Source organism: Myotis yumanensis, unplaced genomic scaffold (assembly GCF_028538775.1).
Source record: "Myotis yumanensis isolate MYYU_CA2020_CCGP unplaced genomic scaffold, mMyoYum1.0.hap1 SCAF_14, whole genome shotgun sequence".
Taxonomy (NCBI): Eukaryota; Metazoa; Chordata; class Mammalia; order Chiroptera; family Vespertilionidae; genus Myotis; species Myotis yumanensis.
The window spans coordinates 21887535-21913523 of record NW_027223765.1 but is presented as its reverse complement, the minus strand read 5'-3'; the positions used below and the strand labels follow the sequence as shown (position 1 = coordinate 21913523).

Below are 25989 nucleotides of genomic sequence, written 5' to 3'. Positions count from 1 at the left end.
AATAAATAGCAAATAGTTTCAATTAAAAAATCTGATTTTTCTTTCCTATCTCCTCCATAAAGGAAAAATGATAAATTCCTGTCAATTCCACTCCTTCAGAACCTCTCCTGTATGTGTTCCTTCTTTTCTATTCCTACTGCTCTGGTCCACGCCCTGGGAATTTATTCCATGAACTAATCAATGCTGAGGGGTTTTTTAGTTCACTCTACCTCCATGTGTGTTATGTGAGTTACGGTACAAACAAATGCCAACACAAACAGCCCTTTGAGTGACACACTCTTCACTTTCCTTCACCCAAGGGGCTGGGAGACCCCTGAGGCTCACACTCCCATGAGTGGGTGTTAAAATTGTAACAAAAGATTCCTGCAACACTAAAGTGGCAGTAAGTTGGGGGGACAGAGAAAGATGTAAGAATGACACAATCTGGGCCATTTTAGTGACAATACACTATACTCCTCTGTAATTCCTGAGGATATCATGGACAGTAGCAAAGTCCAACAACTCATTCATAATGCTGGTGTTGTGTGTCAAAGAACTAAGATTCAAACTGAGATCAGCTTACGAGGTTTAAGGAGGCAGGGAAGCACTATTAAAGCTTCTGTCAAAGGCAAATATATTGAATTATTTAAAGGAGAAGCTTAGCCCTAACTGGTTTGGCTCAGTGGATAGAGCGTCAGCCTGTGGACTCAAGGGTTCCAGGTTCGATTCCCGTCAAGGGCATGTGCCTTGGTTGCTGGCACATCCCCAGTAGGGAGTATGCAGGAGGCAGCTGATTGATGTTTCTCTCTCATCGATGTTTCTGACTCTATCCTTCTCCCTTCCTCTCTGTAAAAAATCAATAAAATATATTTAAAAAAATAATAAAGGAGAAGCTTAGCCCTGGTCAGTGTTTCTAAATGGTTAGAGCATCAGCCAAAGCACTGAAGGGTTGCAGGTTTGATTCCCAGTCAAGGGCACGTACCTGGGTTGCTATCTCAACCCCCTTTCCTTCCCCACATCGGGGCACATGCTGGAGGCAACCAATCTATGTATCTCTGTCACACAGTTTCTCTCCCTCCCCCTCCACTCTCTGGAAAAAAATATCCTCTGATGAGAATTAACAACAATTTTAAAAATACATAATGAAAACCTTCACTTTTTCCAAAGCCCTCAACCCAGATAAAGATGTGCTCTTATACTGTAACATTAGGAAGCAGATTTCTTACCATGCTGTATCCTAAAGTCACTATTAAAATTTTACATTATTTTTCTATTCAAAATTATGAGCTCACTATGAAAAAAAGATCAATGAATATCCATATATGCCCAGTGCAAAAACAAAGTAAAATGTGAACTTACAAAATGAATAAATTTTAGGTTATGATTTATCTGATACAGTAGTTTGCTTACAAAAATAACTGACTACCATGTTATTTTAAACAAATATGTCTGCCACTGCATATTTACTTATATAAAACCTTTCAACAATGCAGACATTTCCTAAAATAAACTATACTCCCCATTATGTATATTTAGGATCTTGAAATTAAAATTTCTGGAAACATCATGGGAGTCCCAGTGACAATGGCCAGGTTGTAATTTTATCAATGAAAGGAGACAGGGGAAGCTGCACAGGCCACCTCAGTTGTTCCTCACAACCACTGCTCCTGTTCCATACCTGGGGAAAGCAGGCTCCTGGAGGGCCCCAGGTGGACAGGAGTGGAGTCTGGCCAGAGTGTCTGTCTGAGCTCAGAGGCTCTACCCCTCTCACCTGGACTCCCTTAGGAATACGCTGGCCTTTGTGAGGGCAAAATTAGGAGCATATGAAATCTGTTTCTGAAGCATTCCATCCTTCCACAAATAATTACTAAGTGCTATCTGTGTGCCATCAATAGTGTAGGATAAGAGGAAATTGGGGGACGAACATAATAGGGAATTATTTCACTTACTGTCCAGCGAGGTAAGAACAGCTTAAACTTCAGGTGTAAGGTGATATTAAAGGTGTCTTTCAACTGGCAAACATTTCTAGCCTCAGGGCAAAGGAGCTCCTTCATAAAGTGCTGCACCATCTGTGGCATCAGAATGTTGGAAAGGCTGCCCGCCCATACGGTTGGTTTTTGTCGTAGTTGTTTTAAACGTTACTGCAGTGTTTATAAACCCTGCTTACATGGGAGTGAAGGGTACTTGAGAAATAAGCATACTAAAAAGTAATACATAACAAAAAAATGTTGCCCAGGTAAAATCAGGAATTGCTCAGCTATTGCCTTTAAAAATATATATATTTTTTCCTACACAAACTTTATTTAATCAATGATCTCATCTCTTTTGTGTCATGAACCCTCTGGCAACCTGGGGAAGCCTAGGGATGATGTCTTTACTGAAAAATGTTTTTATGTGCCTGAAATAAAATACATATGAAAAAAAAACCAATTATGAAATACAGTTATCAAAAATTCCTGACATAGTAATATGTGCTCCTTTATTAACACACTAAATAAGATCTAGGGACAAATCTAATAACTAAACTATTACAATTTTATAGTGATGAGCCTAAATAATATTTTGAGATACTGTAATAACTTAATATGATAGGAAAATACTTGTGATTTTTGTTGGTGATAAATTCATAGGTATTGCTAATACTACTGTGATTTGTTGCCTGTATTGATAATTAAATGTCAAATTTTAGTTATATCTTAATGAAAAAATGTTTTTTCTATCCAAGTTCATGAACATATTGGGAAAAGGTAAGACACAGGTTAAGAACTCCTGAATAGGGTGCCTCTCTCCACATGATGTGTGTGTATATATGCACATTTTTCTGGAACTATCTTATATAAATTCCTAGTGGTCTAGAAGATTTCCTTAACATGGCTTTTGTCTGTTTGTTTTTTCTTTGCCATGAAAGGACCATTCCTCTTAGAGACCTTAAGTGTTGGAAGAAAATACTTGAATCACTAGTCCAATGGTTCTCAGAGTGTCTGGAGGAGCCCCAGGTTCCAATCAGGGGTGTTTCAGCCGTGCCTTGGTTTGTGTTGATGAGAATGGCCCACCCTAACCCAACCCTCAAGTCAATCAATATGGGGGGAAATTTATATATTTCAGTTCTAGATGAGATTTCATTCATAAAACAACAGTTTCCTAACTTAAACATTTTTGGCTGCCAATCACACTAACACATATATACACCTCACTGTTTTTTCCTGATTCTGTTACAAACTCACAAAAAGGCTTTACAACCTCTGAGCAAAGCCTCAATATTCTAACTTATTTAACTTCATACCATCCACATAACGATAAAGGTATATGAGATTAGCCGAGTGTCCTCTCAGAAATGTCTGTCTGCCAGGAGAGGAGCGCTAACAAGTTTTTCCACAGACACCTGGATTCTCAAATAGAAGGGAGACAGGCAGCAGGGCAGGTAGAGGAGGGAGGGAAGGAAGGAGTGGTGGCCTGGCATGCTATTGGGGTGCGGGGAGGGGGCAGCTAATGCAAATGCTAGGAAGCCAGAAGTAATCAAATAAAGATCCTGCCCTCGCCACCACTTTTCAACGAGCGGGTGGTTATAAAGTATTTGCCTTTTAATATTTGAGGGCAGAAGGAAGCTAGTCAAAGAGAGGATTAAAGACAGAGAAGAAAATGAGTAGAAAGATGATAAAGTGAGGTGGGGAAATAGGTAGAAAATAACTGAGCACATAACCATCTCAAAACTTCATATTATATGTAGGTCGGTGTTAATTTTTTCCAGAAATATAAATACAATTTTCTCGAAATTAGGCTTGATGGATAAGGCTTTAGTCCTTATGGTTATCTAGGGTCCAACTTATTTAGTCTCTTTAATCAAAATACTAAAATAAAATTATGACCCATTAGGCTATTACCCTTCCCCCAATCTCCAAACACACAAGCAAAAATTAATTGCAAGCCAGGAAGAAATAAGGCAATTTAGACAGTAACAGCTTGGCATGGACTGAGCTGGGTTTCCTAATGGCATTTGTCTATTGGCAAATGTATATTTTATTTACAGCCTTCACTTCCTTGACCTTATTGAAAGTAATTTATTTTTACCTAATCTGCATTTCATTGAAACCACCAAATACTCCATCAGTGAACCAGCTAAGTAGCACCCATGACAACTAGCACTTCTGTTGGTTCCATAAGTAAAATGGGTAAACATTTAAAGGAGACATTTGGGGATGGGCACCCCTCAGCAGCTATTAAATGCTGCAGGTACCAATTTATGAATTTGCAAATATGGGCATCAAAATATTCCCTCCAATCAGCTGTCACTCCTTGCCTCCTTCATTTTACTCCCTATGTCACAAATCTCTTCCAAACCTGTGATTTCTCATAGACTGCATATAATTTTCCCTCTATAATGTGCTAGTCTTCCCAGCAAAACTTACATCAATTAAAAAGAGAGAGAGAGAGAAGTTAAAGGTAGATTTTCAGGCACCAATTTAAAAAAAAAAAAGATATATTTAAGGAGGAAACGCTTCAGCAAACTTCAAGTCATCTCATGTTGGCAACCACTAACCCACCTCATACTAAGCCAAGTCCATTCCCCAACCAATCTGAGCTCATCTCTCCATGCTGTGCTGACTCTGCTAGGTCCCTGGTAAGGAGAGGGAGAGCGTCCAGTTTTCTAATAGCAGCACTCGGATTGTATCAATCTTGAGCTCACTGCACACCAGATACCATGGAGTTCATACACTGGGTTCCAAACAATCAATTTTCCTCACTCTATGGCACTCCTAAGTAATTCCTTTTGGCCACAAACCCCAAGATAGCACTTTGTCCCCCCCAAACTGAGCCCTTCCATTATTCAAAAGCTTACCACCTCCTCTGTGATTCATTCTCAGACTAACACACCTGTTGGCAGTACCTTCGATCAAAATAGCATCCTCTTCCCCTCCTGTGCACGTGTTAGTCTGCAACAAACTCACAGAACCTGGAACTGCAAGGACATTAGACATAATCGGACCCAACTTATTTTACCTTAAGGGAAGTTCAAAGCCTGAGAGGGTACACAACTTGCCTGGGGCTACACAACTGGCGCAGCGGTATCGGGTCCCACTACTTACAATCCTCAATGCTTTCTCTGAAAGATGAATTTGATGGACAAGGAATCACATCAACCATCTGTTAGTCTGCAAATTTACCCTATTTCTAGCTGTCGCAGATAATCAGGAACCACACCCTTTCATTTCTTTCAGCTCAGAATGAAAACGTGAACTACCCTGCAAATGATACTGATGACCTCAACAATGATCATGAAAAATGCAGACAATGCATCCCAAGAGGAAACCTCAAACAGCATTCAAAGGAACCCATTCTCCTTCCTGCACATTTTCGTGAGGATTTGAGAGCACTGAAGAAGAGCAACTGCAGAATGGCGGACCGAGGTGGGGCAGGATAGAGTTTGTTAACTATACTTCTGCTGAATCTTCAACTGTGACTTGCTAACAGGTACATGAAAACTGTCCTTTTTTTAGACCGGGACCAAGCAGGGTCCATAAATAAAATTTAAAGATTTTCCTTGACAATGGGGTTATTGTAGTCTAATTAAGTTCAATGGAAAGACATGCTCTTCCCTCATACCTACCAAAAAATACTGAATATTCTCAAACTCCATCTATACCAGAGCATTCCTAAACAACAACTCTTTGTTTGCTCTCTTTCCTGTTCCCGTTTTGTGTCAACAGGTTTGCTAGGCACAAAGGAATCCTAACACACAAAAACTAAAGTTTGCAAATATGGAAAACTGGGGATGATTTTACAGATTATAAATGAAAATTTTCACTTAAAAGGAACAATGCAAGGTTCCTGTAAGGGGTGTAGTTCTACCAGTGATTATAAAATGAGATTCAATTTGCATGCTGGCTAATCTCTAACATATCTTGAAATAGCTGTGCAAAAACTTCAGGGTTATTAAAGCAAGGGTGGTAGCAATGAAGTAATAATCTTTATTTTTTAACATATATATATATATATCACACACACACACACATATATATTTTTTTAACTTACACCCATGCAACTATATATCAAACCTCTTCTTCTTCGGAAACCTAAAATGCAAGTGATGATAGCAGCTGTGAGCTGGCCTCACTAATTAGCAATGGGTGCCTTCACCTCTGTGTTAAACAGGATTCTTAGGCATTATCTCTACCCAACAGGAAATAGTGTTGTGACAGAGCCACAATGTGGGGATTGAAACAAACCTTCCACAAGAACTGCATCTTGCAAAATGACTATACTGCTAGATTAAGACCGTGTGAAGAAACTGACCTCATGATTTCATATTAACCGTGTGAATGGCTTAGCAGCTGAGATGGAAGAAGGGTTCTAACTAAAAGGCAAATGTTTTTTTCTTCCCTCTAAAGCAGGGGTGGGGAAGCTCTTTTCTGCCAAGGGCCATTTGGGTATCTGTAACATCATTCTCGGGCCATTACAAAATTATCAGCTTAAAAATGAGCCTGCTATATTTGGTCAAACATTTAATTAACTCACCCCTAATGCCTTGGCAGGGCCAGACCAAATGATTTCCCAGGCCTTACATTGCCTGCAGGCCGGACGTTCCCCACCCCTGCTCTAAAGTAAAGAAAGTATAAATAGGCATACAAATTTTCAATTTTAAAGATGGAAGATATTATGGAGCAAACACAAAACACAAAGAAAATCACCAGGGTGAGAGGGGAGAAAGTTCCAGTAAAAAAGTGGGGGAAGTAAAGGGTTTTAATTTGAGAAAATAAGTCAGAGGGAAAATGGATAAAGGGAACAAAGGGCTAAAAAAGGCCGCTATGTTATGGGAAATGGCACCTCTTATCTGTTAGCTAATGGGACTCACCACAGAATCCTAGGGAGCGTCTATGTGAGGCTCATAACTGAAGGAGTAAAACAGAGATAAAAAGAAAGCGTATTTTACTTGGAATTAAAAGCCATTTCACTAGGCTACATCTATGTTTTAAATGTTCTCTAAAGCGGATTGCTGTGAACCTTCTCTCGAGGCCGGACTAATTCACCACTGCTCCTATCGCTTTCTCTTCCCTTAATTTTATTCTTCCACCAGCTTCTTTGCCTTATGGCTTCAATACTTTAATTTTTTTTTATGGCTGGGTTCTTCCGAGACTGGGGATAACCTTGGCCTTCTATGCTTACCTACTGTGCCCGCACTTTGGGCCACTTTATCTCCAATATTTCCATAGAGACAGATGCACTGATTTTTCAGCTCTGCCTTCTAAAATGGTTCTGCAAATCCATAATCATTTCTAAAATCTACATTTTCTGACTGGGCCCATTTTTTGGTTTTGAATTATTTGGGATATGACCAGAAAGCCTAAACCAACAACTTTTCACTTAAAAAAAAAAAATAAGGGAAACTGTCCTTTAAAAAACTCCATATGCTCAACCATAGCAATTCTTTCATAATTTATGTTCAAATAAAAGGTTTAACACTGAAACAATAAAAAAAGGTACAGCTCAAAGGGATATTATCCCATTAAAAAAAAATCTTACCAAAAAAAAAAAAAAAAGAGGAAAGCCCAAAGGAGAATAATTTTTTTTTTCTGTTCAAGTTTTGATGAAAGTAGAAAAAAAAAAAAGGGATTTGCTGAAGATTTTGATAAAAATAACCTGGAAAACACTAGGCCACTTCTCTATTTTTCTAAACACTTCTTTTCACTGCATTCCATTTTTATTTAAGCACATCATCAACACACACACACATACCCCAACTCTTAAAAAAAAAAAAAAAAGAGCCTGAAATTTTAGTTACACTACATGTGGTTTTCATTTGTGAAAAATGAACAAGCTGTTTGTGGTTAAACTGTCTAATCGCCTGTTATCAATCTAGCGCTGCATTCAAGATTTACAGGATACATCAGCTTCTGTGCCACATTAGCTGTAAAGGCGGGGGTGGGGGGGGGTGGAAAAAGGAGGAGGAGAGAGTTTATCCTGAGGAATAATATTTCCAATGCAGCCACACTCGCACTACATCTGGTTGTGCTGGTAGCGGCAGTTAAATTGAAATATTTCACAGCGTGTGTCAGAAACATGCAGAATGGTAATTATGACAGATCTGATTAAGCCGGAGAGCCACACGCTCCCTGGCCAGCGCCGGTTGTGCAGGTGTGACCTTGTGCGTGCCTGCGTGTGTAAATAAAATTAATTACAAGCGAGAGGGTGAAGGCTTCAGTGACATCACAAAGCGGAGAAACTCCCAAGGGGGAGACCTAATGGAATATTTTCCCTCAGTCTAATAATACAGTTCATATTGACTTGAGGTAATTAGTGGGATCATTAAAGCAGTTTTCCCGGCGTATTTGGCTGCCTGATCAGATTAGTGAAAATGTTCTTCAGAACAAGCCCTGTGTGGTCTGCCAGAGAGGAGGAAATAAAAAGCAACAAAGCATATTTTGGAATGATAAGCAGCACTGGACTTTTACTCCAGCACAAAAAAAAAAAAAAAAAAAAAAATCTCTTCTCCTCTCCGGAGCCTAAAGATCTAACTGTCCTGTCCATTTTAATTCTTCCATTCAACTTTTGTATTCCTATATGCATCGGAACGATTTCTCTCATTTCCCCTTTCTCTGTGTTCAACCAGCTGCTTTCCCACTATATGAGCCACCACAACAATTCTCTTTTAAACAAAGTGATTTTAAAATTGGGGGAAAGTATCTTAAATGACTGTATTACCGTTAACTGACAATATGGGGTAATCAGAAGAGGCAAAACAAAAATTTTTTTTTAAAACATGGGAAGGAAAGCCACTTAAAATACACCTACTAAACAAAAGATCCCTCTCTTATGTAACACACAACAGAGATTTAAATATTTATTCGCATTTGGATCGCAAAATGGATTTGGCGTAGGCCAAAGTTGGGGCAAACATTCTTCCAGCGGAACAGAACACAGACCCCCTCGTCAAGAAAAGGGCCATTTGTTTGAAAAGACTCTACTGAGCATGCTCCACCTTGCCACTGGAATATGCCAAGCGCTGTCACAGATGGCAGGCTCTGACAGTTCCCATCCGTAGCGTCGATACTCGACAGTTCAGCACAAGATCAGTGACATTCTGTCTCATTAGAACCACGCTAATTATCACAGCTAGTTTCAGGGGAAACCATGTGTTGCAATGGTCAATTTGAAGGAGTCTGTGCATCAACAAACTGGTAATAAGGATCAGACACCTTATTATATGACAGCATGCTGTCTATGATCTGATTTACAGAATCAGAGGCACTGAGGCGGCCGAGGAGGCTGGCAGTTTATGAAACAGTGTGTTTAAGCCCAATTCCTCAAGCACACTGGTTGAAAAGGGAATTATTTAAAAAGACACACAAAGACAACTGGAATTGCTGAATCAAGAAATCAAAGCAGACTAGATCCTCTATTAACATACCACAGAAGTACATTAAGACCTAGAAAACAGACAGCTTCATCAATGTAACAACTGTATGGCAACTCCATAAGCGGTCTGGAGCGTATATTTTTACAGGGTATTTAATGATAAATTATAGAATGGCTATCTTCGTACTAATCTCTAAAATACATACTGTACATATATATTTTTTAAATGGGTGGTCTGTGATTTAGCTGTGCCATTATTTTTTCATGCAAAACAATCGCATGTGTAAAAGCGTAACAACTATACTTAAAAAAATGAATAATCTCAGAAGTTACTTTTAAGATACTAAGGGTATCCTTTTGGAAAGGCAGAAAAAACTCCACGTTATTAGATTCGTCTTCCCAGCATAAGTTCTCCTAACCCTCTCTGAGCACCTCTCACTGATGCGCAACTTTAAGGATGCCTTTTCTTCCAGTGCTCTTTTTCTATTGTCATTTTGCATAAATGCATTTTCATTGCTCATTCATTTCACAGGGCCTTTATTTTCATTTCTCATATGAGGAAGAAAGAAGATAAAGCAGAAATAAAACCTCCCTTTACTACCAAAAACATAAAAGATAACTGTTGAGACTTCTGAGAAAACACTTTGTCGTTTAACTTGGTACATTGTTCAAGGATTATATCAGTATTACTGTTGTGTGCTAAGTTTTTAACTGAATGACACTGTGGTTTAAGATGAATGCCTATTAAAAAAGTTAAACCCCACTGGTTTGGTGTCTTCCCTACTTCCATTTTGTAGATACATGACCCTGTTCTAATGCACTAACTCTTCAACTGTCAAAAGATGATTACAGAGGAGTTGCCAAGAAGAGGAACTTTGATAGGATATTCTTAGTCCACACTTTTCAACCTATACTAACATTTTTGGACAAAAGGTGGCCTTAGAGTAAAGCAGAGTCTACAAATACATAATTGGTATACTCATGCTTTAGTATGTACACTCTGACCTGCTCTTTAATTTTTTAAATTAATTTAGTGATTTAAGATAGAGAGGAAGGGGGGAGGGAGGGAAGAAGGGAGAGAGAAACATTCATCCATTATTCCACCCATCCATGCATTCATCGGTTGATTCTTGTATGCACCACGACCAAATTGGACAGACAACCTTGGCATATCAGGACGACGCTCCAACCAACTGAACTGCCCAACCAGGGCCACACTGATCTGGCTTTAAAGTGGATCACTCTTGTGGGGACCTTCCTTGGCCTTCCTCACATCATGATCCACTTTAAAGAGTTGGCCCAATATTCATAAATTGATTATTTTCAAATCTTGTTTAAAATATTCTTATGACATTTTCTAAAGATGGAGAAACTGGGCTTAATGAGTTATGACTATATTTGCAACAGTTAACTTATTAAGTGGGTGAATGAGGAAAATGTATTTACATGACTCTAGTTAATTAATTTTTAATTTAGGGGAAAAGAGTGAAACTTTAAATGATTTGAAAGTTGCAATAAGATAACCAGAAACCTCCTGTTCAACCTGTTTAAAATAGTAACATCAAGTGCCTGGGGGAAAACACCTCTTTGCAACACTTTTAGCTAAAAATATAATGAGCAAATAAGTAAGTGTTCTATTGGATAATTCTGGACCTCCTTGATCAAACCCTAGATTTACTAAAACACATGCTTGTTTTTATAATGCAGAAATATGAAAAGGGCTTATATTCATATCCACAAATTTAACTCTTAAAAAATACAACCTATGTACCTTCAAGCCAGTAGAGTATGTCAATATCTATGTACTTAAAGCTATTAATTTCAATAGTCTTTCTTAACAAAAAACTAGAGATATAAAGATAGGTCTACATTTATGAAAACTCAACCCAATATAGCTTCCCAATATTCAGACATGAGATTTTTGAAGATCGGCCACCAGCACAGAACACCTTAAACAGGAGACCACTGGAACTCCACATCCTTCTTACTCAACACAAGCCACCAAAAAATACGTTAACCTAGACGTGGGCAAGGCAGCTGAGATGGCTATGCTCCAGGTTGTCTTACTTCTCTCCTCACTCTCCCACTCCTGTCCTTTCCTGTTCTAGGAAGACGACCCAGGGAAACCCAAGCTGTATTTCCCCAGGGTCTCCTCTCCCCAGTAAACATACATAATATTTCATAAAGCACTAGATGGAGAACATGTAAAGTGGCAGTTCTCTCCACAAACCCTGGCTGAAGAAAACTCTATTTGCCCAAGAAATGCTAACAGCGGTTCTCAACCTGTGGGTCACGACCCAATTGGCGGCCGAACGACCCCCCTTTCACAGGGGTCGCCTAAGACCATCCTGCATATCAGATATTTACATTACGATTCATAACAGTAGCAACATTACAGTTATGAAGTAGCAACGAAAATAATTTTATGGTTGGGTTACATGAGGAACTATATTTAAAGGGCCAGAAGGTTGAGAACCACTGTGATAGGAGGACACAATGTGAACATCCTCCCACAGATTGCTGGAAAAGGGCGTGGCCCCAGCACTGACAGGAGCGAGCGTGACTCTCAAATCTGCAGGGGCCTCCTGTGTGCCTCAGATGGGAGGCTGCACAGGTGAGATCGTGTGGCAGCAAAGTCTGTCACGTGAACATTCCGAAAGAGTGAATCAGCACAGAGCTTCAAGGTGCAGTTTCCGAGAAGTGCAGTTTAATTCTAACAAAATAAAAGATGCCTTCACGCGCCTGCTAGAATGCAGAATGCAATCACGGTTCCCTGATTTTTTTCCTGGATTTTGTCACTATAGGTTCCTATTCCCAGCAACGAAAATGACAGGTTAGCCCTATTTCAAGACCATTTTGTGACATACTACGTCTTACTGTATTTAAGAATTACAATCACCATCTCCAAATCCAAAGGTAAAAAAGATGCTTTTTCCCACCCACCTATGAACCCAAGGAGCTCTAAAGCTTTCTTCCTTTCTCTCTCTTCTGCCCTCCCTTCTCTCTCTCATGCTAGAGGCCTTCAATCTCAATGATAAACGTGTCTGAAAGGATGGAAGAAAGCGAAAGGCTTTGAATTATTTGGCCTCTTCAACTGCTTGTGCTCTTCACAGAGGAGGAAATCCTCTTGTTTTAGTGTTCAAAACTGTACCTACCGACCAGCCAAAGCTGTAGCAGCTGGAGTCCTCTAACTCTACAGGACTGATAGGTAGAGAATGCAGAAGATTATACTGAAAGCATGCTCTGTCAAATAGAATTATCATCATCTAGTTCAGTGGTTGGTTCTCAACCTTCTGGCCCTTTAAATACAGTTCCTCATGTTGCGACCCAACCACAAAATTATTTTCGTTGCTACTCCATAACTGTAATGTTGCTACTGTGATGAATCGTAACGTAAATATCTGATATGCAGGATGGTCTTAGGCGACCCCTGGGAAAGGGTCGTTCGACTGCCAAAGGGGTCGCGACCCACAGGTTGAGAACCGCTGATCTAGTTGCTTTACCTGAAAGAAATACTCTGCTCAATAAAGGAGAGAAATCATTTTCTAAACACAAGTGGCGATGCAGTGCCGCTCGGTGAAAGCCCTTCACTCCTACGGCGTTACTCTATCTGCCAACTCCACCTCTGCAAACATGAAAATCAATGTAACAAGTCGATGTACCAGGCAAGGCCTACAGCGCTGCTAATGTCCCCTTGCTGGACATACACCTTAAGTCTCAGAGCTCTCGGGGGCTTTGCCGTGGAATAAAATTAGATTCCAACATCTGCCACCATTAAGGAAAAAATTCCATTTCCATCTCCCATATGAAAACACTATAACCAATGAACAGTAACTGAACCTTGATACCGTAATGGTTATTACCCAAATCAACTATTTTTTTTAAACAGTAAAATTAGCGAATTCTGCTCTCATAATTATTTGAATGTTATCAGACTAAATGTTTGATAAAATTCCAATATGATTCACTTGAAAAAACTGCTGCTTATTTGAATACCCAGAATATAAAGTGTATTCATTTGTAGCTATTCACATTATGTTTAAAGCATATCATCTTTTTAAAGTTGGCATTAGCCAGCTTTCCTATCCAAGCACAAAAATCGCCTACCTTCCAGGTTGCACCCGCATATTTTATTCAGACATTTCTATTAGAGTTAAAAACAATCTAATTTCTGTTACTCATGGAAGAGGAGCGATAATACATGAGATGGTGGAATCCACCAAGTCGGTTTCTTTGACTGGAAATACTTTGTGCATTAGTCAGTGCCTAGCACAACTATGATGTGTCTGGGTCCAAAACATTCTGAGACTGCAGTAACTTCAAAATAATTGTGCTGCCTGTCATTCAGGGTATCTACCCAAGGCTCTATCTTTTTTACACAAAAGCTGTTTGAAATACGTGAAGAGAGAATAAAAATGTCTCTGTGTGGGGGGCTGAGCTGAGCCTCTTGCTTAGCACATTGGAAGGCATTTTCCATTTGGGTATAGCACTGTGTCATCTTAAAGCTCTTCTGCATACATCATACCAGGTAACCTCTTCCCCATATTAAAAGAATCTTGGGTTCAAAAAGGTTAACTAATTTCTCACTATTATAATATCAACCATACAGCCTGGACCACAGCCTCCTCTGAGTTCTCTCACCCGTCCCCCCTGCTTCCCCCTCGGGCATGAAAAGCGTGCACTCCGGCCCTATGTTGGTAAGAATCTGTCAGCGAAGAAAGGAAAGCCCCCACCGTTTCCACTATCCATTAGTCCAATATCCCGAATTCATCTGTCCTGGAGCTGGGTTTAACTTCGGTACTGATGCCGCCTGGAACCCCGAGGAGACACTAAAATAGTAGGACAGATGCAGAGAACGGGGGGTTGGCTCTCCTGTTTATTAGTCAGGTGAGTCTTAGGAAAAGAGTCATTGGGGAAAACTACGCTAGCTCACGGGGTTACTCTGAGAATTAAATGCAGAGAATAGAGAATACACGCTGGGGTTTAGCAGAAAAAAGGTGACGGGTGCTAAGTCAACCTGGAGAATTGGGGCAAGACGCAGCAGCAGGCGGAGCTGGACGGGACTGGTGTCCCTGCTTTGTCCATGCACCCCACCTTCCCCCATGTTCAGGCCTCTGCCTCATTCTGACAACCCTTGTCACATTATCTCCAAGGTGTAAATAGAAATTGAATTCTGACCATGAAAAAGGTCAGTCTGATTTGAAGATATTTTTTTTAGAAATTTCTTTGCTAGTTTTTCTGTTCCCGTCACAAAAATCATGGCAGGAGAACAGAAGTTAAGTAGACGATGACCTTCCTTGTGAAGTCAGATCTCCTCTCTCAGGTTACACACTGTTTTGGGACTATCTTCCTTTTAAGAAACTATCAGTCTATCTACCTGTTTTCACTAACAGAGTAGTGCTGACAACCAAACTATACAACTGAGAGGAAACTACAGAAATGCTCTGTCAGGAAGGTACAGTAAATTAGGAGTTAGGAATAATCATCCGAGAGAATGAAGTGAACAGGTTAACTCATGTGGTGACTCTACAGCCACCAACGGGCCCCTGGATTCTCTTTCAACCAGGAATGAGAGATTAGATAACAGCGTAGGGGGGGCGGGGTTCGGGAAACACCATCTTGGCAGACTCAGAGAAGCTGCCAAGCGACAATGCTGAAAGAGACTCATGGGAGCTTTGCAGGACGAGGGTGCAAAGAGCAAAAACGTTTAAAACCTCCCCAGAGCATCACTCACGGGCCATTGTCAACCAATTGCTGCCACTGTCTGAAGAGGTCCAAAATCAGTGACTTAGCCCTGGCAGGGAGGATGGAACTTATCATTGAAAAGAAAAGAATGAAGGTAGCAAGGAGCTGCTAACCATAAGGGGCTATGCTATAGTCCAACGGTTTTCAACCGGTGTGCCGCAAGCATTTTTAAAACATGCAATACCTGACTATTTAGTCAGGGGTACTAACCTCTTTTCACTTAGATTGTCAAAAAAACAAAACAAAAAAAAACAACCCACAATGAGAATAGCCAAAACAGCAATAGCTGTCCAGTGTGAATGCCCTGTCTTGAACCATAAATATGTAGGTCATATAATAGAGTTCTATCTTAATAAGGTTGCTTCTGATTGGTAAATTCATGGTACCAAAAATCCTTATATATAAGAATGGCACTTTTGAGCAGAAAATAATCACTATTATTTTTTTCTATAAATCAAATCAAAAGTATACCTATATTTTTTGTCAGGTCAACAAATATGTTTTTTGGTGTGCCACAGAATTTTAGTAATTAGTTTATGTGTGCCATGAAACGAAAAAGGTTCAAAATTCCTGCTCTAGTTAGAAAGGAAAATGGGAAAGGGGGGACCAGATGAAATTAAATGACATATGTTAAGCAAGTAAGTGACAGTTATCAGAAAGTTTTAAACCAAAGAATAGCCCATGGTCATGGGCAATAGGGTAGTGAAGGCCTGAGGGAGGGGAGAAAAAGGGGGTGGGGGAGTGGGAGGTATCTGTAATACTATCAACAATTAAAAAAAAGTTTTAAAATGTATTTTTGTTTGTTTTAAGCCTGACAGTAATACATGTCTAGTTTGTCTGTTTGTCTATTTTGGAGATTTGGGGAAAGTATTTGTCCTTGTAGGAATATAGTCTGTTATCCTTGATAATTAATTTAATTGGCTAGGTCAGAAAAGATGTAGTATGAGAAAGAAAAGCAAGATTATATACATTTAAATATGAGATCCTCACCATAATTAGACTAAGTAGACCAAACAAGAATAAGCAGGGGAGGTGGGTGAGGGGTAAAGTGAGAACAGGACATTTCCCCTTAATGCATAGTCTTGGCATGTAAATGAAGACATCTGAAGAAGCACACAGGTTTGAAGCGGCTCTAACATTCTATCATAATTAGAAACATTTCAAGAGCCCTGTAATTTCCAATCAAAATTACAGTAATTTCCGATATACAAGCCATGATTCATGACAGATTTTTACATTCCATGAGAGATTACGGTGGCCTGATGTATGACACGCTGAGTACAGCACTAACATAAACAATTCAGTTTAATGTTTAAACAGCACTTGATGTTTAGAATCTCACAATAAAAGAAACATATTATTGTAGAAATTATCACTTTGACAGTGATTGAAGGGTAGGCAGGCATGTGGCCTATAAAGCTATAATTTTTACAGTCCACAGCTTGAGTTTAATCATTTTTCTATAACATTTCCAAGATATCCCTTAAGTATTTCATCCAGTCTATAACTTAAACAAGAACAACCTTTTCTAAAGCAAAACTCCCATCTAGGTCCACTATTAATGCCGATAGAGTAAAATTGTAGGAAAAGCTCAAAGTAGTATACTGTAAACACTCTCAGGGTTGTATATGCTTATCAGAAGTTAACAAAAGTTTATTATAAAGGAGGGTTCATTAATGATAATAAAAATATACTGGGTTAAAATTTCAAGTTGTTGAAATCTTACCTGAGCCCTTGACTGCCTCTAAATTCTCCCTTTGGTAGTGCTATCAAAGCTTTTTGCAAAGGGACAGTGTAGTATTCTTTGGGTCTTATAAGAAGTAGTCTTGCTTTGAACAAGGGTTTATAGATAATTGTGAGTTCCTGCATATAGATGACTCAGCTTTTGATGAACATAAATGATCAATATACGACAATTACTCTGATGAAGAACTGCATTATTTTCTTATATTTTTGTCTTGTTTTGTAGGAATCTGTAACTTCTCCAATTCAATTCTCTTTATAATTGATCAGATATGGACAATTTTTCTCATTGTAATTCAATTTGTGTGTTATTATCTATAGAAAAATTAAAATCATTCATATGCAAAGATATACGTATGTGTGTGTCAATTTGTTCTAATAAGTGCACTTAAGATTTGTAGGTGCCAGAGTTGGAACAGAAGAAACTATAATGTTTCTAATATTTTAGGATAGAAATCAAGGTCATCTAAGTAATAATGAAACAACAGTAATTCAAGTTATTTGTTCCACTACAATGGACCAGACTGAAAAACTTCCCATACGTTACAGTCTTACTCTTCTGAAAACAATTATAAACTGACTCAGGGATTTACTAAGAGTCTGGAGAATGGCTATTGGAGGAAGTAAGACCCAAGTGTCTAGTATCAGAATCTGAACATTTTGTCTCACCAGAGAGTTCTGTACATAATCCCGGAGACTGTGACCTCTCAGTGATGCGAATTCGTACTGAAAATAGACATCCTGAAAATAGATAAACATTCTCCATGCCTAATCGAGGCTCCTACCTGGCTCTTGGTTGCTGCGACCTTCGCAAACAGTGCTTGGGACACTTTAGCGCGCTTCATTTCCTGCTGAATCTCATCATAAATGGAAGCATTAATGTTCATGGTATTGTTCTCTGGTTTCCCATTCCTCTCAGTGGCAATAGTAGCTGTTTTCACCTACAAAACATTTTGAACATGACTGTCATTTTTCATTGGTCAAATTGTCTTGAAGCTTCCCAGGCTCAGCATCCAAACTAGACACGGCTGCTCCTTTGATGATCAAGATGATCAACAGTGCAGTCATTCAACTTCAGTTATTACCCTGAGATCAGATTGCTTAAGCTAAGGAAGTCACACTGTCACAGGTGATTGCATCTGTAATATGACAGCCACTGCCAGCCGACAACAAGGAATTACAATGCCATAAAGTAAGTTTTCTGGAAAGCTAAATAGTTTCAAAGACTTGAAAACCCTAAGCTAATTGTTTCCCAATTACCTCCCATTGCACTTCTAACAAAGGAAATTCACAATTAAAGTCATAAGGCACAGTGCTGTATCTTCACTGGGTGCCTGTGCCTAATAGACAATTCCATCACTAATAGCTATTATATACTATGGCCTTTTTAATTTTAGGCTCTTTTTTAATACCCTTTCCTCATGTTTCATTTAAAAAATCTTCCATAACAAAGCCATTTGCAGAGCTGCATATTTAAATCTTCTATCCATCCATGAAACAGGTAGAGTGCCTTGCTTAATTATCATAAAGGCTGGTTGCGTTTTACACGTGCATGTCCAAGCTGTTCTGTGTAATTATTTCATCTTTTCCTGGCACCCCTGTATATAACTATTTCTTTTTGACTTGTGGAACCAGACTATAAGAAAATGTTCCACAATATTTAACAGAACATTGCTGCGAGTTACACAAAATATATAATCAGTGGCTTAAAAATATATCCAAAATGTATAATCCTGAATGAAAGATTAGCACGAGTGCTGTTGGAAATAACGATAAACAGGTGCCAGCAGAAAAATGCCACAGAATTTTAGGGGGAAAATTAAATCACACCCTCAAAATTTATTAATACTATTATTAATCTTTAAAAGTGCAAATTTAATTTTTTATTACGCAGTTATGTTGACCAGTCTGGAAAATTTACATCTGAACCATGTAGCTGCTTTTTAAATAAAAAACACAAAAGAAAACTGGGGGACTGATAAAAATGTAAATGAAAGTTAGCAACGATGCAGGACCATGTTTTTCCCGGCAACGTGATTCATTAAGGGCCTGATTTCTTTGGGTCTTTTATAGAACCCAGGTTTTTGTTCTCTAGAAATTTAGCATCTTGGATCATTTCTCACATATACTATAAACACTAGGAAATGAAATGCATTTTAGAATAAACGAAGGAATTTTTTGGCTGCAAGTCTTCCAGGTTTATTTCACACTGTCCCAAAATATTTGGCATCAAAAGTGGGACAAAGATTATCCTAGGCTATTCAATTCTCTGCTCTTAGTGAGTAAATATGAGCCCCTTTTATTTTTAAAAAATATTTTTTATTAATTTCATAAAGGGAGAGGGAGACAGAGATAGAAACATCAATGATGAGAGAGAATCATTGACCAGCTGCCTTCTGCACATCCCCTACTGGGGCTCGAGCCTGCAACCGGAGCACGTGCCCTTGACCAGAATCGAACCCGGGACCCTTCAGTCTACAGGCAAAACAAGCCAGGGCAACATGAGCCCCTTTTAAAGGTGCCTTCTGAATCCTTTGAACTTCTAGCCAGTTAGCAAAATAACTCACTCTGGCTTGTAGAGACACAGCTAGACTCTTCCACTCTGACACTACCTAAGCACTGAAAGGACCATGCTGTGAACTGGTTGGACCACAGGCCCGAAGTGAGGATACAGAAGGTGAGGCAGGCAGGACAGGTGTCCAACGGGCTGGGCCTCATTGGCCTCTCCTGCACTGTAACCTAGAGACAGGGCTGGAAGCCAGATTTCCAGAGTCCCCCTTGCGGCTCTGTGACTCCAGTAAGCAAGGGCACTCACAGAGGTATATGAAGGACTGGAGGCCACTAAGCACATACACCAGGCTTTGAAGCAATAATCTGCTAAACACCACTTTAGGAGCCAGAAGAGTTAACGCATTACCATAAATTGCCTACAAAGTTGCTTTGGTGAGATTCACAACTTTGCTCTGGGGTGGTCTTGCTTTGAGGCAAAAGAATAGAGTTGATCACCCTATGGGGTCCCTTTTAATACCTATTTTTCTCACTGCTTAAATGAAAGAGAAAAGAAAAGCCATTTCAATCGCTTTGAAAATTGAATGTTATAGAAACGGGGGCACGAAGTCCAGTGCCTTGGAAGAAGTAGTTCCCTGGTAGCAATCTTCTTAGCAATAGCTGAGAGAGAGCAGTCTTTGGAAACTCCGTGTTTCGTGTTTTTAAAAATAATTTGCATTCTTTTGTAAAAATGCTGTTTAAGAATTTATCCTGCAGGTAGCCTATAATCATTTGTCTCAACACTGTGATTTTGTTTCTAAAAATTTCTTTGGTTTAATATTTTTTAAAGCAATTACAATTTGAATCAAAAAAGCAAGATTTTTAAATCATGGGGGGGGGGAGGGGGGATCAAATCATCGTTTCCTGGTAGCCAACACAAAATAGAAGTGGGAAACAAGTGCACATGAAACATTTAAAAATTTTTTAAAAAGTGAGGGCAACAACTTTTAAAAATATAAAGAAACCGCATTACTCATTTTAAAAAGATTTAGGAAAGTTCTTTATCATCTTGTTGGCTTAGATCTGCATCTCATCATAAATAAGCTATTACAATTCTGGAATCACATTTTTTTTCCTAAACACAAGCTATTGCTTAAGGCGAACTGACTTGGACGGCTTTTCAAAAATATGAGGGCTGAATTTTTCCCCAGGTAAAAATGGAAACAAAAATCTTTTATACCTCACTCTACTAAGTACTATTTTAGCTTAGTACAAAAAAAATCTTCTTTAATCCTGGTTTAGCTTTTAATATTATATCACACATTAAAATTCATAAAGTAGTTCATTCCAGGCAAAACAAACTACTCTTCAGCTCTTCTCTGCAAATAGCACAGGAGGTAAAATAAATGCAGTTGCTTTCTGAATAGCTTTTATCAAGGTAGGGTGTACTACTCCATCATTACGGCGGCGCCGAGAAGTAGTTAAGAATTGAAGCTTCTACCATGTACCTACCCACGTGGGGATAGGGCACAGCCCTAAGATGATTTAGATCTTTTATTTCACTAAAATCATGCCATTAAATCCTATTTTTGTTCCTTCATGTAATTGCTGAATGCATCAAGTCATACTACAAAAGAATTATACACACTACATATGTACTACAGATTACATGCACAGTGCACTAAATGAACTCCACTGTGGTCTTCATGGGTGACTATGCACTATTCCTTGAGGCAGGAGCACAAGCTCACAGCACATGTGTGTGCGTGCTCACACATAAAGTTTGATGTCGTTTTACTAATAATTATGAAAATAAACACTAACATTTATTAGTTGCTTAAGTGCTGTGTATAGTGTTCACACACACTAACTCTAACCTGCACAATACCCTGAGTAGTTACTATTACTGCCCCATTTAAAACCTGAGGAAATGCTCTTGAAACAAAGACATTTAAGTCATTTGTCCACAGGCAAGGCTGAGAGCTAAACTGCAGCCTGTCTGATGCCAATGCTTATCTTAGAAACCATGCAACTTCTTTATTTGGAAAAATTCTTATTTTTGAAGGCATGCTAGACCTGTTTTTTGGTGGCCCTTTGCTAAATCAAATTCATTAATATCTAATTTTTAGTAGTAAATGACTTTATCATTAATTTTACAAATCCAATCTGAATTTATTTTTCAAGGCATATAAACCATAATTTTTTTTGTTAACATTATGTAAGAAATGTACTATTTAAGGCATTCTTATTGGTGATGAAATATAGTCCATATTAACACCATCTGGAGGGTTATGGTTATAGAAACAATATTATTTTCCAAGTTCTCTAACTTTTCAAAGATGACTGTTAATGGGAAACATTTTACAAGCACATAAATAAGACCTGAAAATAATGCTGGTCAAGGAATTTATAACAAATAAAATTTTAATCATGTATTAAGCTCCTGCCCATAACTGGACCTCTGTTTCATTATATTATAGAAGAAGTTGTTAGAAAGAGACAGAGGGTGCAGCTAACAAGGTTAAATTAATGATAAATTCCTTTATGAACTTCATACATTTTCTAAAGCATAAAATATCACATCTTCCTTTAGAAGAAACTAAAGAGTTACTAAGGAGCTATGGGGGGAAAGGGAGAAAATTATATAACTAATATAAAAAGTTATAATTTGGTAAGTATAGACTATAAAAACAGAAATTGCTAATTTACCTCCAAAAGTCACACATATTAAAACATACAAATAAAACTAGAATAAGCACACACCTAAAGAGAAATCAACTTAAAAGTGACCTGTTCTGTGGAACAATTCCCACAAAATAATCTTTAATTATTATTAATAAAATCCCTCTAATAAACTCATCTGGTTTAAACTCAATCTGCCAAGTAGATTCAGAAAAAGAAGCCTTTAAGACCAGGCAGTTTTGGAGGAGTTGGGTTCTTTCAGATATTTTCATACAACCAAAATTAAGGGGCAATATCCTTTGTGGGGGTGGGGGTACCAGGAGAGAGAAACTGAAGAACTTATATAGGTATATGCACAGCCCATGGACAGAGACAATAGGGTAATGGAAGAACTGGGGGGTGCGGGAGGAGGAGAAATAGGGACTGGGCAGATAGGGAGAGAAAAGGAGATAAAATGGGAGACATCTGTAATACTATCAACAACAACAAAACATTAAGGGGGGCGGGAGGGGGCAATGACCTCCACAATCTCAGAAATACCCAGGGATCATCTATCCAGATCACATTCTTGTACATCTTCCTAATCTAACAATAAAACTTCCTATCCATGACAAACAGAAAAAGTCCCCAAGTTTCTTTTTCCCTTTTCTATCATGTTCACTTATATTTTTGAGCAGGTGGAGCTTGAGGTAGGGGGAGGAGCAACAGAATTAACAGAGATTGGAAAACTCTGACTAAACCTCAGACTTGGTTTTGTCATTTTTCTCCCACGGAAAAGTTGGCCTGAAGATTCAGTGAATTGATATACATCAAGGTGCTGAGAAAACTGTGAACCATTATCAAGTGCAAGGTAATCCTGTTTCTTGAATTAGCAGGTAAAGCTGTGAAAATATACTATCATTAAACAGGTCTGGGCCAGAGCCTACTACCCCAGTGACAAGCAGCTCACAGCATGGCTGCCCCTACTGCAGCACAAGGGACAGGTGTGCACAAGATGCACCTCACCTAGGCAGGGCCAGCCAAGAGCCTCGGTGATTCCTGAGGCTAGTCTGGGTTTATCCAGGGACGGTATTCCTAAGAATAAAACCTAGAGTGTGACTCAAACCAATGAAGTCCCTTCTTGAAGATGATTTAGAATCTGTTGAGTTCCTCAATAGTTTAGGTCCTCGATCTGGTTTGAACCAGAAACATCCAAATCATCTTCAGTATGACCTAAAGCCTACTGCGGGACCTGGAAAAGAACCCAATTTCTCAGGCCTGAAAGTGGGCGGGGTCTTCTGTGAGTCACAAGGGGACCTGTGTCTACAGCATGCAGTTCTTTGGAAAGAAATCAGAGTTGCGTTTTAACCCAAACCCACAACTTGTTTCACTGTACATTTCAAATCTCCTCATTTTTGGGGAAATGAAATGCACAGTGATTTCACATAGACTCCTCCTTGGCAAAATATAAAAAAGACAAAATTTTGCTGTCTGGTTCCAGTGTAGGCACTAGGTTTCAACTGCTGCAACAAAGTACTAATTCAACTGTTCTAGAACACATTTTTCCAGATCTAAAGTACTTGTTTGACATTGGTAATGCTTTTAATCCATTAAAAATTTCTTAAAATTTAATTCATTGAATCATTATTAGAGAATAAAAGGTGAACAAAATGATTGTGAGCTCTATTATAATAATACTAGAGGCCGGGTGCACGAAATCCGTGCAAGGGGCTCAGCCCTCGCAGCCCTGGCTTCGTCCAGAAGCCGTTCGGACAGTCTTCCTGCTGTTCAGTCTAATTAGCATACTAGCTCTTTATTATATAGGATTAAATAATGCAAAGGGATTCTCAGTGGGGCAAATACGTAAGATACCATAAAGATTTATATTATAGCAGTGAAATAAAATCATACATATATATATCAGATAATCATTTCAGAATCTGATTAATAGAAACAATGTTTTTTCTCCTCTGAAAGAGTTTCACTAAGAATCCACAGTATCTACATACTTTTTTTTTTTTTTTAAATATATTTTATTGATCTTCTACAGAGAGGAAGGGAGAAAGATAGATAGTTAGAAACATCGATGAGAGAGAAACATCGATCAGCTGCTTCCTGCACATCTCCTACTGGGGATATGCCCGCAACCCAGGCACATGCCCCCGACCGGAATCGAACCTGGGACCCTTCAGTCCGCAGGGCGACGCTCTATCCACTGAGCCAAACCGGTTTCGGCTCTACATACTTTATATGTTCAACATTGTCTGAACAACCTGGATAAGGGCTTGGTCTCAATCCTTCTGGAGAACAAATGCAGCTAAGGGTGGCTCAATCAGTTGATCAATAATTCAAGCCAAGTAAATTATATTTCCTATCCCAACTTATCAGCAGATACAGTCTTTAGACATATATATCAGAAAGCTACTGAAGAGTATCTTTATATGGAAAGAAATAACCCTTAACAATTAATGTAACTTTGCCTAAAGAAAAAAAAACTTGATGACTAAGGACAGCAGAATCCCATTTGAAAAACATAAGCATTAAAACCCCAGAAATATTAAAAACAAAAGCTGTATTAAGAATCACTAAGTTAAATATTTGGATACATTTTTAAAGTTCATACTCGTCTCAAGTAAGTCATTCTTTTGTTGGTCTTGCAGATTCAGTGATAAGTAAGACAGCTCTCTGAGCAGGGGGCCTTTCTGTGATGATCACAGGAACAGAGTTAACTAATAATCATGTGTGTATTAACTCTAAACACCACACACTAAGTATTAGATCGGGTCTAAGTATAGTATTTTTTGTTTAGTCACTCTTATAATAAAAGTTATGTATCTATATAAAGAGTTCCTCATTCTTTTTCTTAAGAAAAATCCAGAGGTATATTATTTCTTAAGAAATATTTTACAGAAGTCTTTACAGACCAAATTCAATAGCTATGTGTGTGTGTATGCAGGTGAGCTCTATTATCCTTTCTATTCTGCTAGAGAAGCATGGCTTTCTTGTTCACAATGACAGTAATGACTCCCTTACAGTCCGCTCCTATAGACATCAAGACCTAATTAATTTTCATTAAATGAAGCGGAGAAAATGGACCTTTGCGACATTTCTAAAAAATAATCATTTCAAACATTACAACATACAGTTTAAGATCCTCAACAGGTGGCTAAATATAATAGCTATTCCCTATTTATGGAGTATCTGTAGCAGTTTCATATTTAGTGTTAAATGAGCTTTTTCTATAATTCTACACTTGGAAATGTATTATTATTTACTATTAATGAAAAGAAATGAACATCAAGATATAATTTCATTATAACATGAGGTTATATAAATACTTTAAATTTCTATTCTATATTCAATTTTATCCAGTTTTATTGATCTTATTTTTAAGAACTGTACATGCCATAAATTATATGTGAAAGATATATATTTGCTTGTGGATTATAAGTCTAATCCACTATTAAACTTGTATCTAATAGATGGTATTGAAAATTAACTTGAATGCTAATAGTTATGAGGCTACCGTTTAAACTCGATTAAAAAACAAACAAACAATATAGATGCACATACACAAAGTTACCTGGAAGGTGACTTTGGTCTTTCCTAAAAAAGTGTAAAATTTTGGAAAACAGAAAATGTGCCCATTTCTGGGAATATGGATGGAATTCCTTATCAGCTCCATTTCAAGCTGCCTTCCAGGATTGTATTAAACTTAATTATGAAAGATTACAAACGAGATGATGTGTAATTGGCACCAGCTGCAGTTCGTATTGGAAAAGCACAAATACAAATAGAATTATTTATTTATTTATATTTATTTACTATTCAAATGGCAGTTCTAAAACTTGCAGGGAATAAAACGGACTGTATTACTCCCCCCCCCCCCCCATTTAAGTTTAAAATACTTCTTTACATAATAGTCATAGAGATAAATATCCCATTCACAGACTACTTTTCATCCCCCAAAGAACCCCGAAGCAGCAGCAATACAAAGCAAGTTTCTTTCCCGTAATTAGTAGC

At 38.4% G+C, this 25989-nt stretch overlaps 1 protein-coding gene across 4 annotated transcripts in view; it reads right to left on the bottom strand.

Annotated features, from left to right (window-relative positions):
- SATB1 (SATB homeobox 1) overlaps positions 1 to 25989 on the bottom strand; it is a 102950-nt gene that overhangs the window by 17645 nt on the left and 59316 nt on the right. For all 4 annotated transcript variants that reach the window (XM_070433342.1, XM_070433341.1, XM_070433340.1 and 1 more), the window contains exon 9: positions 17604 to 17759. In XM_070433342.1, coding sequence (XP_070289443.1) covers positions 17604 to 17759 — 156 coding nt within the window. The remainder of the gene's footprint in view (positions 1 to 17603; positions 17760 to 25989) is intronic.